The sequence below is a fragment of the Bacillus rossius genome, chromosome 12 (genome assembly GCF_032445375.1).
Source record: "Bacillus rossius redtenbacheri isolate Brsri chromosome 12, Brsri_v3, whole genome shotgun sequence".
Taxonomy (NCBI): Eukaryota; Metazoa; Arthropoda; class Insecta; order Phasmatodea; family Bacillidae; genus Bacillus; species Bacillus rossius.
Genome location: NC_086339.1, coordinates 6,287,776 through 6,306,288, shown reverse-complemented (window position 1 = coordinate 6,306,288; position 18,513 = coordinate 6,287,776). Strand labels below are relative to the sequence as shown.

At 38.5% G+C, this 18,513-nt stretch overlaps 1 protein-coding gene across 2 annotated transcripts in view; it reads left to right on the top strand.

Annotated features, from left to right (window-relative positions):
• LOC134537419 (E3 ubiquitin-protein ligase CBL-B) overlaps positions 1–18,513 on the top strand; it is an 84,543-nt gene that overhangs the window by 58,725 nt on the left and 7,305 nt on the right. Inside the window, exons 3-11 of one of the 2 annotated variants that reach the window (XM_063377821.1) lie at positions 1,158–1,289; positions 1,824–1,961; positions 4,182–4,401; positions 5,954–6,094; positions 13,241–13,321; positions 14,127–14,263; positions 15,738–15,838; positions 16,949–17,119; positions 18,425–18,509. In XM_063377821.1, the coding sequence (XP_063233891.1) occupies positions 1,158–1,289; positions 1,824–1,961; positions 4,182–4,401; positions 5,954–6,094; positions 13,241–13,321; positions 14,127–14,263; positions 15,738–15,838; positions 16,949–17,119; positions 18,425–18,509 (1,206 nt within the window). Of the gene's footprint in view, positions 1–1,157; positions 1,290–1,823; positions 1,962–4,181; positions 4,406–5,953; positions 6,095–13,240; positions 13,322–14,126; positions 14,264–15,737; positions 15,839–16,948; positions 17,120–18,424; positions 18,510–18,513 lie in introns of both variants that reach the window. The other variant, XM_063377820.1, reaches the window with a different exon arrangement.

Genomic DNA, 18,513 nt, shown 5'->3' with positions numbered 1-18,513 from the left:
GGGATAGAAAAAAAAAATTCTGGTTATAATGGAGTTTAAGGGTTCCTTGTTGATTCGTTAATGTTATCATGTTTGTTTAACAATACACACCACATGATGGCATTTTTACGATCTTTTCGTGATGCGTTCCTTTAAAACTATTTAACAGACTTCTAGCATTAGTGTCTATGTAGTTACTCCTTGTTTTGCTAACCAATTGCTAGCCAGAGTGACGTCAACTTTGTATATCAGTCACCTCCTTCATAGACTAATATCGCTATGGCTAAGAATATATTTTAGTGATGGGAAGACAAGCACACAGTGTTAACTTACATTTTTACTAATGACAAATTAATTGTCTGATGAATTCAGTGAATTAAGTACATGCAGCCAAAAGCCATGTCTAAAATTCTTACTTTTTATGTTTTGTTATTTTACTTTTTAACATTTTTTTTGGACATTGCTTGCAGGTATAAAATAAATTTTGAATGGTCATTAAATTATATTCATGCAAAGTCTGAGGTGGAGTGAAAGGTTCTCTGTACAACACAGGTCAGCTGGCTGTGTACAATGTACGTCACCTGGTTCTCTGTACATTACATGTCACATATTTCTCTGTACAATACAGGTCAGCTGGCTCTCTATACAATGTATGTCAGCTGGTTCTCTGTACATTGCATTTCACATATTTCTCTGTACAACACAGGTCAGCTGGCTCTCTATACAATGTATGTCAGCTGGTTTATTTATTTATTTATTTATTTTCTTAGCACCCAATAGACTCAGTTGATGAGCAGTGGCTCTTTGAATATAGGGCTTGTCAACATGGTTACAAAATTTATGAAATACATGCATATTATTACATACACTATTTCTAATATATGTACAATATATATGTTAGCTAGCATGAAAGTTATATTCCAAATTTCTAATGATGTATATAATGTTAAACAATTAAAATAAGTATTAATTAGCAGAGTTTGTTGAACATTAGGTCAGTGAAATCAATCTGTCTATTTCAAGTCCTCTGTACAACACAGGTCAGCTGGATCTCTGTACATTGCATGTCACATATTTCTTTGTACAACACAGGTCAGCTGGTTCTCTGTACACAGCTTCGCAGGTACCCCAGCACCTGACCAAGCGTGTGACTGTGTGTATGTGTGTGTGTGCACTAGACTGTTTCAACCGTGGACCACGCTGCTGAGGAACTGGCAGATCCTGGCTGTGACGCACCCCGGGTACGTGGCGTTCCTCACCTACGACGAGGTCAAGGCTCGCCTGCAGAAGTACATCACCAAACCTGGCAGGTGAGCTCACCAGTCACCACTCAACAAATGCAACCGAGCTGCCTGCAGTTCACGAAAGTCACAAAAAAAAAAAGGAACGAAACACGTCTCAGATTAAACATTGACTGTACCGGGAGTCACGGATCTTGAATTTCTAGCAGTCCTGCTAACTTGGGTTTTTTTTAAGCTTAACTTGAAATTGTATGTATAGTTGCACAAAAAATTGTAAATAGTTGGGGACTGTGCACTTGTGTAGTGTGGAAATTAATCTTTATTTAAAGCAAAACAAATACAATGCAAAAAAAAATTATTTTCACGAGCAAATCTTAAGCTTCCACGTTTTTTAAAGTTTCGGAACAAATGCAAAGCTTTGCATCAGACGTGAAGCTTTGCATCACAATGGAAGCTTCAGATAAAAACGAACGGCAAATTTCCTGGCGAAGTCAAATTGAATATTGAAAAGGGCTTCGATTGATTTGCCGTGCGGAAGCTGTGCGCCTTGGTGGGCGCGAGGTTTAGGACGCGGAGGACAGAGTTGCGGCGCGGCTGTTGCAGCTACGTGTTCCGGCTGAGCTGCACCCGGCTGGGCCAGTGGGCCATCGGCTACGTGACGGCGGACGGCGACATCCTGCAGACCATCCCCCAGAACAAGTCCCTGTGCCAGGCCCTGCTGGACGGCTACCGGGAGGGATTGTGAGTGCGCCGTCGGCGGGCCCAGTAGCATTGCCGTGTACACCCAAACTTTTTGATTACCAGTTCATGAGAAATTACTTCACGGATTAGAAATTGCAATTCAAGTACATAACACTTGAAAATTATTTAAATTATTAAATTTAGTCCATATGTACCAGACCCTTTCGGGTGCCACTTTTGTCTTTGGTAGAGAGACCGGAAAAATTCGCGTATTCAATGACCTCTAGAATAGCCTCCACCATCCTCTGCATTTCTCAAGCAGACACCGCGTGTTCATTGGGTGCTCACTTGTGAGGCGTCTCCACTGGGTAGCTTGTGATTCGACGCTTCTTTGGTCGATGGTCTCTCATTGGCCCGGAGAACTACAGTTAAACTGCGAGCCAATAGCAGGACCAGCAGAATTGTACACGTGTTTGAATTTCATCTTGTCACGAAATGAATTCGCGAATTTTTCCGGACTCTAGTCACTGGAGTGATTTACATGGTCTCTCTCGAAACACCAAGCCAAAGTTGTATTGTGGCTGTAGCCAAAGGCAGCTGTTCGGAAAGCACAGAATGTGGTGTAGGTGGTCAGCAGCCACAGTGAAGAGAAGCAGAAGAAACCCAGTGACAAACTCCAACTGCTCCCTCTCCTTCATCCCGCATCTGTCATCCCCCATGCCTGTTAGAGGTTCAGCAAGCCTGGTATAAGCAATGTAGTTTACACACAGTGTGTCTAGTTTTTCAACTAAGTGGAGGTTTGGGAGTTTATTTTAAAGTGGCGTGAGTGACACATTTAAGAGGCAGAGCCTCTAGTTTTTCAACCCAGCTGTTCCCAATGGCAGGGTACAAGTTTGTGATTATAATGGACCCCCCCAGTTTTGGTAAAATCATAGCATTATATTCAGGTAAATATGGTATATAAAAAAAATTGCTATGGAAGTTATAAAACAGTGGCTTACTATTGGAGAACTTAATTAAAGTTATGTCATGTTTATCAACAAGAAGGGTACCTAAAAAAGTTTTAAAGTTAGTTAACTTAATTTAAACTACTTCATAGAAGTTGTTGTATAAATTTTTAGTTGACATATATTGCACTAGATAGACGGACAAAAAAGTTTTTTTCCCAAAACTTATTTCTATAAGGTTTTGATTTTATAGACTAGCATAGAGTATTTGTGGAAAAATTTAAAATTTTCAGAGAATTTTTTTGTTTATAATGTTATTTTATGTGTTGATCACACACATGCAAGCTACATGTAAATTTTGATCAGGACTTCATTAAAATCTTTCATATTAGATCTAATGGCGTGGTTACTAAACTAAACCCAGCCAGCGTGGAAGCACGTGGAACTTTCCGGCTTCTGTAAGCAATTGAACTGCCCCCCTTCCCCTCCCCTCCTGAGTGTCTGAGCAGGCCATCTTGACTGATGGGGCGTCTGTCAGGGTGCCTCTGTACCTCGGTGCCTCAGTGCCTCAGTGCCTCAGCGAGGAGTGCTGCAGGCTCGGGAGACCAGGCAACCATAGACATGTCGTGGAAAATGAATGAGGTCATGGGAAACCTGGAAATCTTAAGAAAAATGGTAAAAGTTCAGGAAAAAACAATAAATAACATTAATCAGGAGTTCAGTGTTTGCTAAATAATTTCATTTCGAAACATTGAACTCTCAAGTTGGAAATGAAATACCCATAGGCATCAAATAGACATTTTGCATTATGGTATGAATTGGTAAAATAAAAGTTGAACCATTCGAAAGTAGGCAAATATTCAGTCATTTTAGTTTAAATAGCTGAACATGTATGTTAGTATACTTAGTTGAAATATAAACTTTTGATTTTAATAATAATAATTATAAATTCATAGATTTATTTTGGAAAAAAAAGATTAAATCATGCGGAAACCATGACAGCCACAGTTGTTTGTCACAGACATACGTGTTACTCCTTCAGTGAGTGAGGCCATACAAAAAAAGATTGCAAAAAAAAAAACACACGCATATTTGTCGAAATGATTTAAATATAATGTATGTAGCTACGTAGGTGGTTACCTTTATGCAGAGCAAGCACTTGAATTGAAATTCAAACACTGACAGACATGATGGCCGCATCTGTCACGCTGGCAGACAGAGGATTCGGAGCAGCACAGCTGCAGGGTGTACGTGGACACTCGGGAAAGCGCGGGCGAGGGATCGGATCGGCGTGGTGGCAGCGTGTGGCAGCGACGGGTGTCCTGGTGCGCAGCTACCTGTACCCGGACGGGCGCAACGTGAACCCGGACCTGTCGTGGGCCGTGCAGCCGACGCCGGAGGACCACATCAAGGTGACCCAGGAGCAGTACGAGCTGTACTGCGAGATGGGCTCCACCTTCCAGCTGTGCAAGATCTGCGCGGAGAACGACAAGGACATCCGCATCGAGCCGTGCGGCCACCTGCTGTGCACCCCGTGCCTCACCTCCTGGCAGGTGGGAGTGAGCACGCAAAACCCACTGCGCGTCCCAGAGAAACACACAGTTCTGTGCTGTTATGGAACAGAGGGTTAAGTCAAAAATATCAAATTTTAAGAGAGGTGGAAGAAAGTCTTAATACTGTTTTCACGATCAAATATTAGTCGTTATATTATTAATTATTGATATTTTATACAGGCAACACAAAACTACAAACCATATAAAGTGTCAAAAGGCATATCCTTCAAATAATCCTTGACTTTCTTTCACCTCTCTTAAAATTTTGATGTTTTTGACTTAAACCCTCTCTTCCATAACACCACAGAGTTATCAAGCCAAAATCAGCAAACTTCAAATGTCTGCCTGTACTGTCCGTGTGTTCGTACATTTGACATTTTGCTGATTTTGGCTTGTTTTTCTGCGTTTCTTGTCCATTCTTGTGGTTTCTCTGTGACATACCATGAAAACCAGCAATGGCATATGCCCATTAAAATTTTATAAATAATTATTCCTCATTGAAAATCATTTAAAGAATCTACCAGCACTCTGCCTCGTGTTGTTCTTTCCATACTACATGCACATTGTGTTCCTGTTGCTCAAATGAGTTTGCGTTTCTCTCATTTGTTATTTACACGTTTAAGATGATTAACTCGCAGGAAACTTCTTTTCACAGTTAAGATATAGAATCCTCTTCGTTACTCATATCTTACATTTCGTAATGGGAATAGCTTGGCTTGCAATTTGTAGCTGCATAAGGGTTAAAGCTGTCTTATAATCAACGTTCTCAGGGAAGCACAGACGGTTACCATGAAAGATTACATCTGCATTTTATTTTAAGTTTTTTCAGTTTTAAATAACCAGCGCTGCCACAAATGTCCGGCACTAAACTGCCCGAATTCAGCCATCAGACCACAGTGTGAAGTTCAAGTTGTAGAGCTAGTGACTGCTTATCACACTTCTAAATCCCTTTGACATGCGAGGAAAGCTGGATAAATCTTAATAAGTAATCGTTCTTTTAGTGTGGTGAGGTTAATGTCGTACAGTTTCACACGAAGGCTAGAAGCGACAGACCCTCCAATGTAACATTGGCACTTTATAAATTTGAGTATCGAACCCACAACTACTGTCACATGAGTTATTGAATGGCTTCACTTGGTACTTAACTGAGTGTTTTCCCCTCACGTTTGTGCGATGCTTTGTGATCGTGGGTACTGAAGATTTTGAGTCCAGGGAGAATGCTGTGGGAACCTTGGATAATTTTTTTTTTTTAAATTTTAGTTTTAAATTGGTTACATGGCCACAAACAGCCAAGGGCTTGGGCGGTGGACACGGCATATACATAAGTTACTAAGTGAATACCATCTTTTACAAAATTGTGGTAAGAAATAAAAATAGTTATGTATGTATTTCCTACTAGTCAAAGCCTGATTGAAATTTCATATTTTATAAACAATTTACATAATTTTTTAAAGAGTAACTGAAGTTAAGGTCCGGCCGCCGAGAAACGGAGCCGCAGAAGTGTCTGTGTACGACGTAGCGTCCTATGTGGGTTGTTGCGCTGGCGTTGCAGGACTCGGAGGGTCAGGGCTGTCCGTTCTGCCGCGCGGAGATCAAGGGCACGGAGCAGATCGTGGTCGATCCGTTCGACCCGAAGCGGCAGCACAAGGCGGGCTCGACCGGCAACCTGGTCGATCTGGACGAGGACGAGGAGGTAGCGGAAACGTCAGAGTAACTCGCTCGCTTGTTGCTTGCTGTTCTGTGGTCCTGTACGTCCGTCCGTCCGTACGTCCGTCCGTACGTCCCTTGCCTTGGCTTTCTTCCTTGCCCGCTTGAAACGCATCCCACGCGCAGTTTTCAAACCGTCGGCCGGGTACCCGCGCGGTTCACTCTCTCGACGGCAGAGGAACCCTGTAAATAAAGTTTACCTGCTGTGAGTGTACCACACCTGTAACATATTTTTATACAGTAGATGAAAGTTTTTCTGTGTGTTGTATCCTTGTATTCCTATACCTGGTACTGAACTTTGTACGTGTAAATATGTTTGTAATTGTTTTTAAATTATTTCCAGGAAAACACAGTATTTATCTGTCATCAGTTAATATTATTTGTAAGTAAGGAAATTTTTTTTTCTACAATTCGTACCATAGCAGCATTAATTCACGAATTAGAATTGTGAATAAAATAACTTGATTTAACTATACACTATTTATAAAGTGTTTATATATGCAGAACCATCATGTTGCTATTGCTGAAGTTTGAAAACTGGTAATGTGTGTGGTTCTTGCTGGCAAAACAGGAAAGACTTGTGTTCTTGTCTGTGACGTTGACATCAGATGCATGAACACGGGAGAAACGTAACAACTCAAAGACTGCTGGGTTTGAACAAGTATTCCTCGTTTTGTGACTTGCAGCAAGTAATGTGTGTGCCCTACAGTTGGTGGGGATCATGCTAGTGTTTTGTTTTTGTAAGGATGCAGTGGTGAAACTGGAGTTATTTATGTTTTGTTTGTGATGAATAGTTGTGTTTTGCATGTTGTATTGTGCAATTGCATTGGTAAAAGAAAGCTTTTAGCATTTTAATGGAGTGATAGAAAATAAAATTGTTTTATATCTAAAGTTGTTTTTCATTTTTTCTTTTGTTTTACCATAAACGTTTAGCAAAATATTTTGTAGAAACTTATTTTCAGTAATAATTTTGCATAAGTGTTTTTTGTAAGTAATTTAAAAAAAAAATATGTTGGGAAATATATCATGGATATTTGTATTTACTCCAGTCTTAAGGCATAATGAATGGAGCACCTCAATTTAAGTTAAACATTAATTTGTGACTGGTGTGTGTTTAACAGTGGGGTGCTAGATTTTAAAGGAAATTTCTTACCGTAAAGTGTTTATTTGCCTTCTCCTCAGCCTTGAACAAGGAGAGTTTGTACTTTGACATTTAAAGTGTTTGATCGTAATGTGGCGGCTGACAAGATGACACCATGTCCTGTTTACACCTCACTGAGTAACCTGCTCTTTTTTTTTTAACTAGCTGCAAAAGTAGGAAATCATCAGGATTGTTAGCTGCACCCCAATTTAAGATATCGGAAACTTAAAGATGATAGAGGTGTGTCTTAAAATTAATCAACTAGCACTTTAGGTATTGTGTATGATAGAGTAATGAATTATTTACTCACTTGGCTACACATGCTGCCATGCCCACTTTTATACAAACAGAAGTTATAGCAGATATTTGGCATCGTGAAGAGTGGGCATGAGAAATTGAAATCCCGAGTAAACAGTTCAGACCAATATGGGTGATAGAAGCTTTGAAAAATTAAAAGTGGAATCATAATTTGGTAACTCAAAATTTTATTCTTCCTTGTTTTTTGACTAAAATAGGCAATAGGTGTAGTTATACAAAACCTTTCACTACAATGATATACTAGAGGCATTTTAAATATGTATTAATTAGCACTAATATGTATATCTCACATTACATGATTCTAGTGGTAACTACCAGTCTTTGATTAAATCCATCGTAGACCCTATCTAACATGACTAAAGGACTTCTTGAGATTAAGTTGATAGTTTCACTAACATAAAATATGTTTTGTAAATTAGCATGCGGTTATATTTGTGAGGTTCATATGATGAGTTGTTATTGTAATGTATCCATCTGTTAACTATGTTAAATGGTGATGAAAACAGCATGTAAGCCCACAAATTGTGAAAGAAGAAGTTTGTGATGGTCCAACTAGTGCTATCAAACTAACAGGTTAAAAGTAATTGTTTTACAATAAAAGCAAAGATAAAAATGCCATTATTGCAAAAATCGAAAAAACAATTAATTTTATCAATTATTACATTACAGCTTGAATTTATTTGGGTGTTAAACATATAAACTGTTCCTGTTACTTTCTGTTCTTTACGTTAGTTTATAAAATTTGATTTTGGTGGTTTATAAATTCAAACTTTCATTGTCTCATAAAAAAATTTAACTTAAAACATCTAAGTGGACCACTGTATGAAACCATTCTTAAATTGTTTCAATTAGTACCAGAGTGAAATCTTAATATAACTTACCGGAAAACCCCACATTTTTGGTACTTAATATGGAAAGTACTTTGTACTGAACTGTAAATAAATAAACCGTTGTAAGTATCTATTAGAAATTCATACTTTAAAGAGAAAAATCCTTTAATTATAAGGGGTTTAGCTGTATTTTTTAGTAGAATTATTGCGAGTCTCGACGAACATGTTTCAAAATACATCTCCGAAGTTTTTTCATAAAAGCACAAAACATGACTTTTCTTGGAAAGAAATTTAGGAAGGTTTTAGAGGTTTGTACTGCTGTAAACATATTTTAGTTCAATGTTTTATTTTTAGTTACAAGGTTACTGCATGTTCTTATCTGAAGGTAAGTAATTCAGTAGCTGTGTTACCCAGTTTGCATGTAAATGTCCCTTGGTTGGCCCGTAGTGGCCTGACATTAGTTCTTGGCTTTCTACGCATGTGGTCGACAGTCATGAACGTCTGTGTGTAGTTGGTGTGTTTGACATTTCCAGTATTTTACTAAATTTTCGTTCCACAGAAACTGATACAAACGCTTTCTGGCTGCATAGTTTCGCAAGTAATTCACTGTGATTATTGTTTATAGTACAAACACTAAGACAGAACCACTTTGTTACCAAGAGGCAGGCATACAGGAACAGAAATACTGGGAAATTAAAATGTTTTGAGTTGGGTTGTGGAATGCTACATGTTCACTGGAAATGATTGAAGAGTCCACTGTTGAATTCACAAAACACTCTGTAAAGTGTGCCTGAAGGAAGTACGGTCAGGGAAATGCCATTCTTCTCCTGCGAGTAAGGAAATCGTGATGTAGGAGGTGTAACTTTGTCGTAACTGAGATGTTGGAAACTTCAAATTTTTTAATCATAATTATTTGAGTGTGTAATGCAGTGGTTCTCAAACTTTTTGAAGTTAGGGCACATTTAAAATCCGATAAATTATTGTAGGCGCTCTAAATACAAATTTCTGAGAGATATGTAACAATAATTAAGTCACTGTTCCAGCAAAACCTCTATAGTCGTTCAAGTAACTCATAATGATGTGTTAATAAAAAGAGCTGTACATCCGTAAGGAAACAGTATTATAAAGTAACCATATTTTTATATCTGGACACACATTTCTCTGGAATACCAAGGGGTGCACCCGGAATCCTCTACATAGTATTCGCCAATACGCCCTTTGCACTTTGAGAACCACTGGTAGAATGAATCTTCATTTCATTTATAAGAAATGATTTTACTATTTTAAGTCAATAATATTCTTAAAAAAAAATTATTCATACTATTGAGTTTTTTAGTGTTCAGTATCATATCCATCCAGTCAATAAGGAAGACGTGGAATATTCAGTGCCAATCAGTTTAGAAAATAGTAAAATATAAAATGTACTCTAATGTACGGTTCCCTCAATAAAACAACTTCAAGTACATGTGAGATGATCTAAAATATGCCAAACTGTGTTAGAAAACATAATTGAATATAGAATATTCTTGTATCTAAGTGTCAACTGTAACAGAATATTAAAAAGATCAGAATGGCTTCAAAAGTGGTTAATATTTCTGTTATGACAAACTCTGAAACAAAGTGTTTACTTTTGATTTGTGTCATGAAATTTCGTTAATTTTATACTTAAAAGAAATTGCAAAAAAAAGTAATTATACTGGTGTTTGAGTTAACTGGGTAGTAAAAATTATGTATTTAAATTACACAAATTTTCTTTTAATATTTTAAAATATTTTGCAATCAGAAGTTTTCACTAAGATTTTAAACTTAATAAGAATATTTTCTTGTGTTAAAATTGTTCTAATATTCTCCAACTATTGTTTCGTTTCCATTTCATTAAAGATAGCCATGTTTATACAACCCCCGGCACACACAGTCGAAAAACAAAGTAATGTAAGAAAGTGGGCATCTGAGTGTGTTGTGTGTGTATTGGGAGAAATGATTTTCTGAATGCATGTTTTCAGGAGGAACTTAGCTTTTTTCACGCCATCACCAACCTTGAATAGAGTAACCACGAGTAACTACTGTGTGTGTTAAAGAGTTGCATGCTGCATGGATATTTCTTGCCACCTGCTGTTAATGTACCATTTTATAATCATACTTTTCGTAAGTATGTGTGTACGAGGTTCTCCAGTTTCCAGTTAAGTCATGTTCTTGTGTGGCTGACTTAACGGTAATGGCTGGGTCACTCATGTAACATGCGTGTAACATGGAGCCCTCTTGCTCTGTCTCTCTCCACCTCCTGCGTTTTTTTTCCAAGTCTCCCTTTCTTTAACCCCAAATTTCCCTTCGGGCCGTTTATTGTCCAGCTGTAATGTACAAGAAAACAAAACAGCTCTCTCATATTTCCTTGTGCACATCAACAGCCCCCGAGAAACTGAAACTATGGTTTAGAAAATAAATTTTAATTAATAATTTTTTATAAGAAAATCCCGGGCTTAAGTTTTGTTGATACACAAATTGTGTATCTGTTATCTAGTCATTTTGTTAATGACATTTCGGTAGTTTTTTTTGTGTCAATGTCAAATACAGTTTTTTAGGTAATTTTCTATTGGCGATTATATAAAGTAATTCATGAGGCGCTCCAGAAAATTTATCAGTATTTTTTAGCCTTTTATATAAGTTTAGGTTTTAGCAATATTTTAGTATTGTAGGTGTGTAAGCAATGTTAAACATTTTATTGTAAACCTAAACATAATACAACCCAGAATACAGAGTACGTATGTTAAAAGCTGTTTTTTGGAGACAATTTTCATATTTTGTGGAGAAAATAAAGTACCCTTTAGTTTATTTATATTGTTACTCCTTACACTCTCATTGTGTGTTTACGAGATTTGCCATTGTGTTAGAAATTAAATGCTGCTTGTACCTGCATCTTTATCAGGGGGAAATAGAGTTGATTTAGCGGGAGAGATGCACAGAAATTAATTATTTTTAAATTATATTTATGTGTAGAGCATCTGACGAGACTGCTGGGAGCGTGTGGAAGTTGTTGGTTTTGGCCCGTATTAAGAGGAAAGCTGACATTTTACTAGTGAAAAATACATATTTGGGCAATATATATTTATATTTAAAGATTTAAATTAAAGGTTTTTAACTTTAAAATATTTATTTTAAATCAGTGATGATTGTATATATTATTTTATTTTGATAAGTGGGGAATAGTTTTTCTTCCGTACATTCTGTGATCACGAGACTGTGTAGCTGGTACGGCAAGGGACATGGATGTGTTAGAATGTGCTTGTTTGGGTCTCGCGAAGGCTGCGGCGACAAGAGTAGAGGTTTTCGAGTTGACGTTAAAGTGCAAAACGAGATGTAGCGAAGAGGGAGGGTGGTGGTTAACCCTGGACTCCGTGAGGCACAGAGGAGCGACAGTTGCGGCAGAGGTGGGAGCGCCTTGAAGGAACTCTGCGATTGCTGCGCACATCTGCTACCGCGCCCCACACGCGGTTCTTGGTTCGACCATGCCTTGTTCTTGTTGCCATTGGACTCGCACATTTTACTTGCTTCCAACACGTCGCTGATAATATTGAACAATAGTTTGACAGTGTAAACAAATGACCAACTATCACGCTGAAGGTTGCAGACAAAATGTTTTTGCGACCAATTTTAAAAAGCACTTTCCTATTAATGTGGAACAAAGTGTCTGTGGGCCAAGAGCATGCCCTGTCACGGATGAGATCTGTAACCACATTGTGAGCACGTTGGGGCATTGTTGCTGGTAAGTACATTCTATAGACTAGTTGATAGTGGCTCAAAGTACAGACTTAAACAACTTTTATTTTAGTGCTGATCAATTTCATAAATAGAGTATGTCCCTGTTAAGAAGCTTCTCTTGGAACTTATTAACAGAGAAAATTCTATTAAAATGATAAAGATTTATATATTTTTAAGTGAAGTGCTAAATTTTTTAAACCTACCATACAGGAAATTTATTTTAGTGCAATTTTCCTTAGAGGGTTTTACTGTAGGTGGTACGTAAATTATTAATTGACCTGATTTATCATCATAATAAAATGTTTTATTATTTTTTTTAGATACTTTTCTTTGACTTACACACATTTGTAGTATATTCAGCAGTACATACAATAATAAAATTTTTTTTGCCTTATTTCTCATATTTCTTTGTTTTTGATTGTTAAACTAACTACAATCATTATATAATTCTTTCATAATTCTCTTGAATGTGTTGTTTGTCTAGGTCTTTAATGATATTATCAAACCCAGGTAACTAGCAGGCAGGAGGTTTGGGAACTTATTTTTAATCTTTATTTTAACATATTAACTTCTACAAACGTAAGTTCAAGAAAGATGTTGCACGTTCGCAAACATTTCTTATCTAGTTGGTTAGCTATTAGAGAACCTAGAAAAGTTGTAGCACATTTACTAAGTGGTTGAGAACTCTGTTAATTTTTTAAATAGACTGGAGAAGTAATATCTGACAAAACAATCAACTTTCAGAGATTTAAGGAAATTCTTTCTTTGCAGTAATTTTTATGTGAACATTAACTAAAATGTTTACATGTCTTATTTGGATTATCCGGAGATCCAGATTGAGGGCCGGATAAAATAGGTTTTACCCTACTATTCTTCATCAACGTGTTCTCATTGCATTCGTGTCTTTTTGTCATCCTTGACTGTGAATCTTTTTTTCACCGTCATCCACGTAGTCCATTGTATCCGATCCTCGTCCCTGAACCTCCTTGTTCCGATGGAGCTCCGTCACCGTCGTCGCCGGCGTGCAGACAGCACGGCCACCGGCCGCTCGGTGCGCGGTGTTGTTCACTGTGGAGTGTCGTTGCAGGACCTGAACGCGTGGAACTGCAACAACAGCTGCCTGCAAGCCCTCGCGTTGTCGCCGCGCTCGGAGCTGGCTGATGCCCGGGTGAGTCGCTCCCTGCCCGACGTGGGGAATATGGAAATTATCTTTTAATTCTGGATGATAGTATTTACAAAATCATTCTACAACTAAAGAGTCTTATATCCAGGTAAATAAAATAAATGAGTTGAAATTTATTATTTAAAGATGTTCGTTGGCCAACGTCATCTGCGAGAAACCATTATCTTCACGTGTAAATAAAAGATGTCAATGTTCAGCAAAAAATAAAAACAAGAGAGATTTATTTTACTGCCATGTTGCTGCCATCATCATTAGTACATGCTGCATGTAGTTTGTTGAGTTCATATTCAGGACTGATTGATTGATGATATCCAGGTTGGTGAATGTTAACGTTAGATATACAAATTTGACTCTTTGGTTATAGCTCAAAATTACAAATACAATGGACTCCCCCTAATCCAAACTAATGAGGGGCCAAGACCTGTTCAGATTACCATATTTTCGTATCAGCAATAGAATTGCCATAATGCAACAGCATGTAGTAAAATAAATGTCTAAAACATTTTTACAAGCACAAATTCGTTAAGCATGTTGATAATTATATCAAGACTTTAAATAATAATGTTTTAAATAAAAAAAAAATATTTTTTTTTTTTCTTCCAAAACTTGTTTGGATTAGCCAGATGTTACGGATTAGTGTGAGACTACTGTATTAGACTGTGATAAATTGTGTGAATTTACACATTTTTTGTTGGTTCTGGATTGAGCGACGACAGGCCAGGTCTGGTATCTTGCCGGCGCGTCGCACGGAAGCCTGGCGGTGGTGGCTCACGCCGTGCTGTGTCCGCAGGGAGGCCGCAGCCCCATGATCTCGCCCCGAGCCTCGCCCCAGCTGCACCGGCGCGGAGCGACCCCGGCCGCCCCTCCCCCGCCCCTGCCCCCCCGCCGGGCCTCCCCCACCCTCGGCAGTCCCACCAACTCACCCAGGTACAGCCGTCATTGTTTGGTTCAGAGGTCAGCCTTTTTTTATTACTTTTTAGAACTGGATTTCTTTTGTAAGTACAGTAACAGAAGAGAAGGGTGTACAATTATGTGAAAAGAATCAGGAGGCTAATAAATGTTCTTAAATTTTGTGAAGTATTACATACAAGACTAGTGTTTGGAAGAATGGAAAATTGTTGTTTATTATTTTACCAGATAGGCAGTTTTGAGTAACTGCTGAGTGAGATTATTTAAAATTGTGGCGTGATGGTGGAAATATTCAGCTGAGACAATGATGTTGCTGTAGAAGAATGTAAATTGATGCATAAAACACCAGGTTGCAGAAATTTTGATGTTCAAGGAAGTGATGAGTGGAATGAAAAAAAACATTATAGTTCTTCTAAAGGCTTTGAAATTAGTTTGTGAATGTATCTTCTTATTTATTGTCTTTTGCAATGTTAGCGATATGAAGTTTGTGAAGGAACATTAAAGTGGACTTGTAGGCTTTCAAATATATTTCCTCCAACGTGTTGCAAAAATTGTTCAAAAGATTGTTTTGCATGCTTGCACGTGGACAGCAGGTTGGATGAATGGAGAAGCAGGAAAAACACTTTTGGTTCAAACTTGGACATAGAGTTAAAGCAAAGATAACATGAGCCGTGATTGAACCAAGTGTGAATCACAGTTTGGTGTTACCAGAAGCTGGTATCGTGACTCCATACGTGTTGCACTCTTTTCATTTAAATTTTAGCGAGTTTGAGTCTCTCCTTATGCACCTATCCAGCGAGACAAGATTTTATGGTTTTATTTTTAGGTTAATTTTGTTTTTAAAACAGGAGATTTTGGTGTAAATTCTCTTTCTTCTTAAAAAGGTAACATATTAATAAACAATATGAAACTTCAATGGTTCATGATACATATTTCACTAGAGCAGTTAATTTTAACTGATATGTCTAAGACAGAATGACTGAACAATAAAAATAAATTATCAAATATTTTTATGTTTGAAAATGTACCAATACCTTAATTTTAAAATTAGTTATTAATAACAGCTAAAAAGAAGAAGTAAGTAACCAATTTTATAATCTATGTATATTTTGATACAATCTTTCTGTTGAATAAATTACTTTAATGAATTTACTGTATTAAAATATTTTTTTTTATTTGAGTTATTTTTTAATTAAAAATGCTGATAAATTTTGTGGATTTATTTATTTTTAGGCTTTACAATGTACTTATTATCTTGCATTTTGGTGTTTTATGTATGAACTCACTTTACGGTGCTATTTTTAATTTACATAGTGAAAAATTCAAAAAAAAAAGAAATATAAAATTATTCAATTTGAGATTTGAATACTTCCAGCACTCGCAGCCCCCAGTGTTTTGGTGACGGGGCTCCCGGGCGCAAGGAGGTCTCGGAACGTCCTGGTCGCGGAACAAGCGTGGTCCTGGGGCTGACCGGTGCGTGCGTGTGTTGCAGCGGTCAGCTGACAGTTCCCAAGGAGGACGCCCCCCTGCCCCCGCACTCCTGCACGGTCACCATCGTCGCGCACGACGCCGATCCCTCCGACACCTCGGCAGGTAACCTCCGGCAGCCTCCGAGACGCTCGCTCGCCTCACGCCAGGGAGCCAAAAAAAAAAAATAGATTTTCTTAAGACTATAAAAAATTTTTATTGTTTATGTATTATATTGTTTGCTATTAAAATTTTGAATTCCCTGAAGTCTGCAATGATTGGCTGCAACCCATATTTTACTCTGTGAAATTACTGGTGTTAAAGAGTTAAATTTAGTTTTAAGAACGTCCACAGCTGTTATAATGCTATCAATAGTCGCTCATTTATAAATCCCTGCCTTAACAGGCGCGAATCCTCGATAAAAAAATAAAAAAAATAGTCTGTCTTAAATATGGTTAGATACGAGAAGGCTCCTGTTCCTTTCTTTACCTCACGAGGGAATTAAGCAGATTAAGTCTTTGTCTCCAGAATTTGTACAGTATTTTATCGATGGTTACGGCTTTGTAATTTTTGAAAAAAAAACATGTTACTGAGATTAATTCTTTGTTCGGTCTTATAAAGTGAAATTTTTAAACTAATGGCACACTCACAATCTGAGATAGAATCATATCATTCTCCTTTGCGGTTTCACATCATAAATCCAGGGGTTCATTAATGTTAATTGATTAATTTTAATTATTTATTAAATTATAATGTAATAAATTATACATTAAGGAACAACTCAGATATATATGTTTTAATGAAACTAAGGACTAGAAGAGACATGATGACTTTGATTCAAGTTAATACGAAAATCTTATTAGTGAGAGGTCTTTAATCTGGCAAGCTGTGGCTCGGAAGATTTATTTTGTCGCCCGGCACCAATAGAGCCGCTCATGTTCGTACTTATTTCAGGTGGATTTTACTTTTACCTTGGCTGCCAGGTCACATCACCGCGCTGTCTGCATTTTTAGTTCACTGACAGTTTATCGCTACTGTCGGTTTTCATTCCAGTGAAGTGCATTCTGTTTTCTGGGGGGTTACATCTCACATCATCACTCGTCATCACAAGTTAAAAACTATATTGACGTCCGACACTCCGGCAGGGGCGGGGTCCTGGGTGTATCGGCGTGCAGACCTCCAGCTGTCGTTGTGGTGTTGGTCGTGCTGCATGGGGCACTGCGCCGCGTGTTCCAGCGGGCACGGACGCGAGGTACGACGTGCTGTCGACGGCGGGGAGCGCGGCCAGGCAGCCGTGCCCGGCCGTGCCGCAGCTGCCCTCCACCTCGGCGCAGCCCGCCGTGCTGTACGCGGAGCTGGCCGGCGTCTGCGAGGAGCCCAGCTACGAGAACACCGTCATCGCGCCCGGTACCTCCGTCCACCTGCATTTTTTTAAATTTCTTTACCATCCTGAGCAAACTGCCTTAAACTATCTAGGGGTGTATTTGTGTTAGTGAGGCGGAAGGCAGGAGCATGTGATGTTCGCCGGTGCTTCTAGCGTGGTATCGCCTTTGAATATATATACTGTATAGAAGTCGCCAGCCCAGGTTAAAATTTCTAATACAGTTTAAGGTACCCGCCGCAATCGCCACCATCTCTAGGGCATCGACTTGTGGTGGTCCCTAGCGGGCAAGTGTCAAACTCTTCAAACACCCCTTCCCCACCCGCCCTCAAACATGCGTTGTCCTCCACCCACCCTCTACCCCACCTCTCATCCCTACAGTTTTGTGACGCACAAACTCCCGTTGAACGACCTTGAGCTGCAGTGAATGTCGGGTTGGGGGGAGCGGGGGAATGACAGCGGGCGACAGTGCTGCGCTCTAACGTGCAAATAACAACCTAAGACGATACAGGGTGTTACGGCAGCGCACTGCAGCGGTGAAGTTCCCAAGCTGCTCATCGTGCGCTCCTGAAAAACGTAGAGTAAATCCTATCCACTCGCGACTTCTATACAGTATATATATTCAAAGGTATCGCCCAAATTCCCAAGGCTCTGAACTGGTGCGCAGTCTTCTTGTCATGCATAAGACACTGTGAGATTTGAGCGGTAACCATAACATGATATGGCGGAGAAATGAAGATGAAGGTGTGCTTTGAAAAATACGTACCAGATATTTCATGCCTGAAACCTATTCTGAAAAAAAAGGTATCTTACCCCTTTTTCACTCTTCTAAAATTACGGTTTTATAACGAAAAACGGAAACGAACTGCATTCCCATTAGCTCTCAGTGTTTTCTTAAATGATTTTCGTAGGTAGACATCACTCTGATATCTTGAGTAGTTTTCAAATCGCAGGGTTTTTCCTAAAGCCTTGCACACTGTATGTCTGCTTACGTAGGCAGGGGCGTTAACCAGAAAATCTTTTTTAAATGTATGTCAATATTAGGTAATGTATTTTTAGACAATGTGTTGAATTATTATTCTAGCATATGCAGGAAAATTTGATAGGTAGCATTGTACATCTTGTTAGAATTTTGCTTTATTTTTAATGTACTTCTTTCCATTGATAAATTTATTCAGTTTTATAGTACTTATTTTGTATTGATTATTATTTCTATGAAGAACTTGTCTTGCTTCATGTTGGTCAAACCATTGTTTTATTCATTGTGTCTGGGAAGTGGTAGGTAATGAGTGAGTTGCATGTAATTACATTACTGTTGCTTTTGCTTGCAGGTAGCCTGCAGGCGAGACCTGCTTGCAACATGAATGAAGCGGAGGGTCTGCTGAATAAAGCCAAGCTTATTTCGTCTGATAACAGGTGA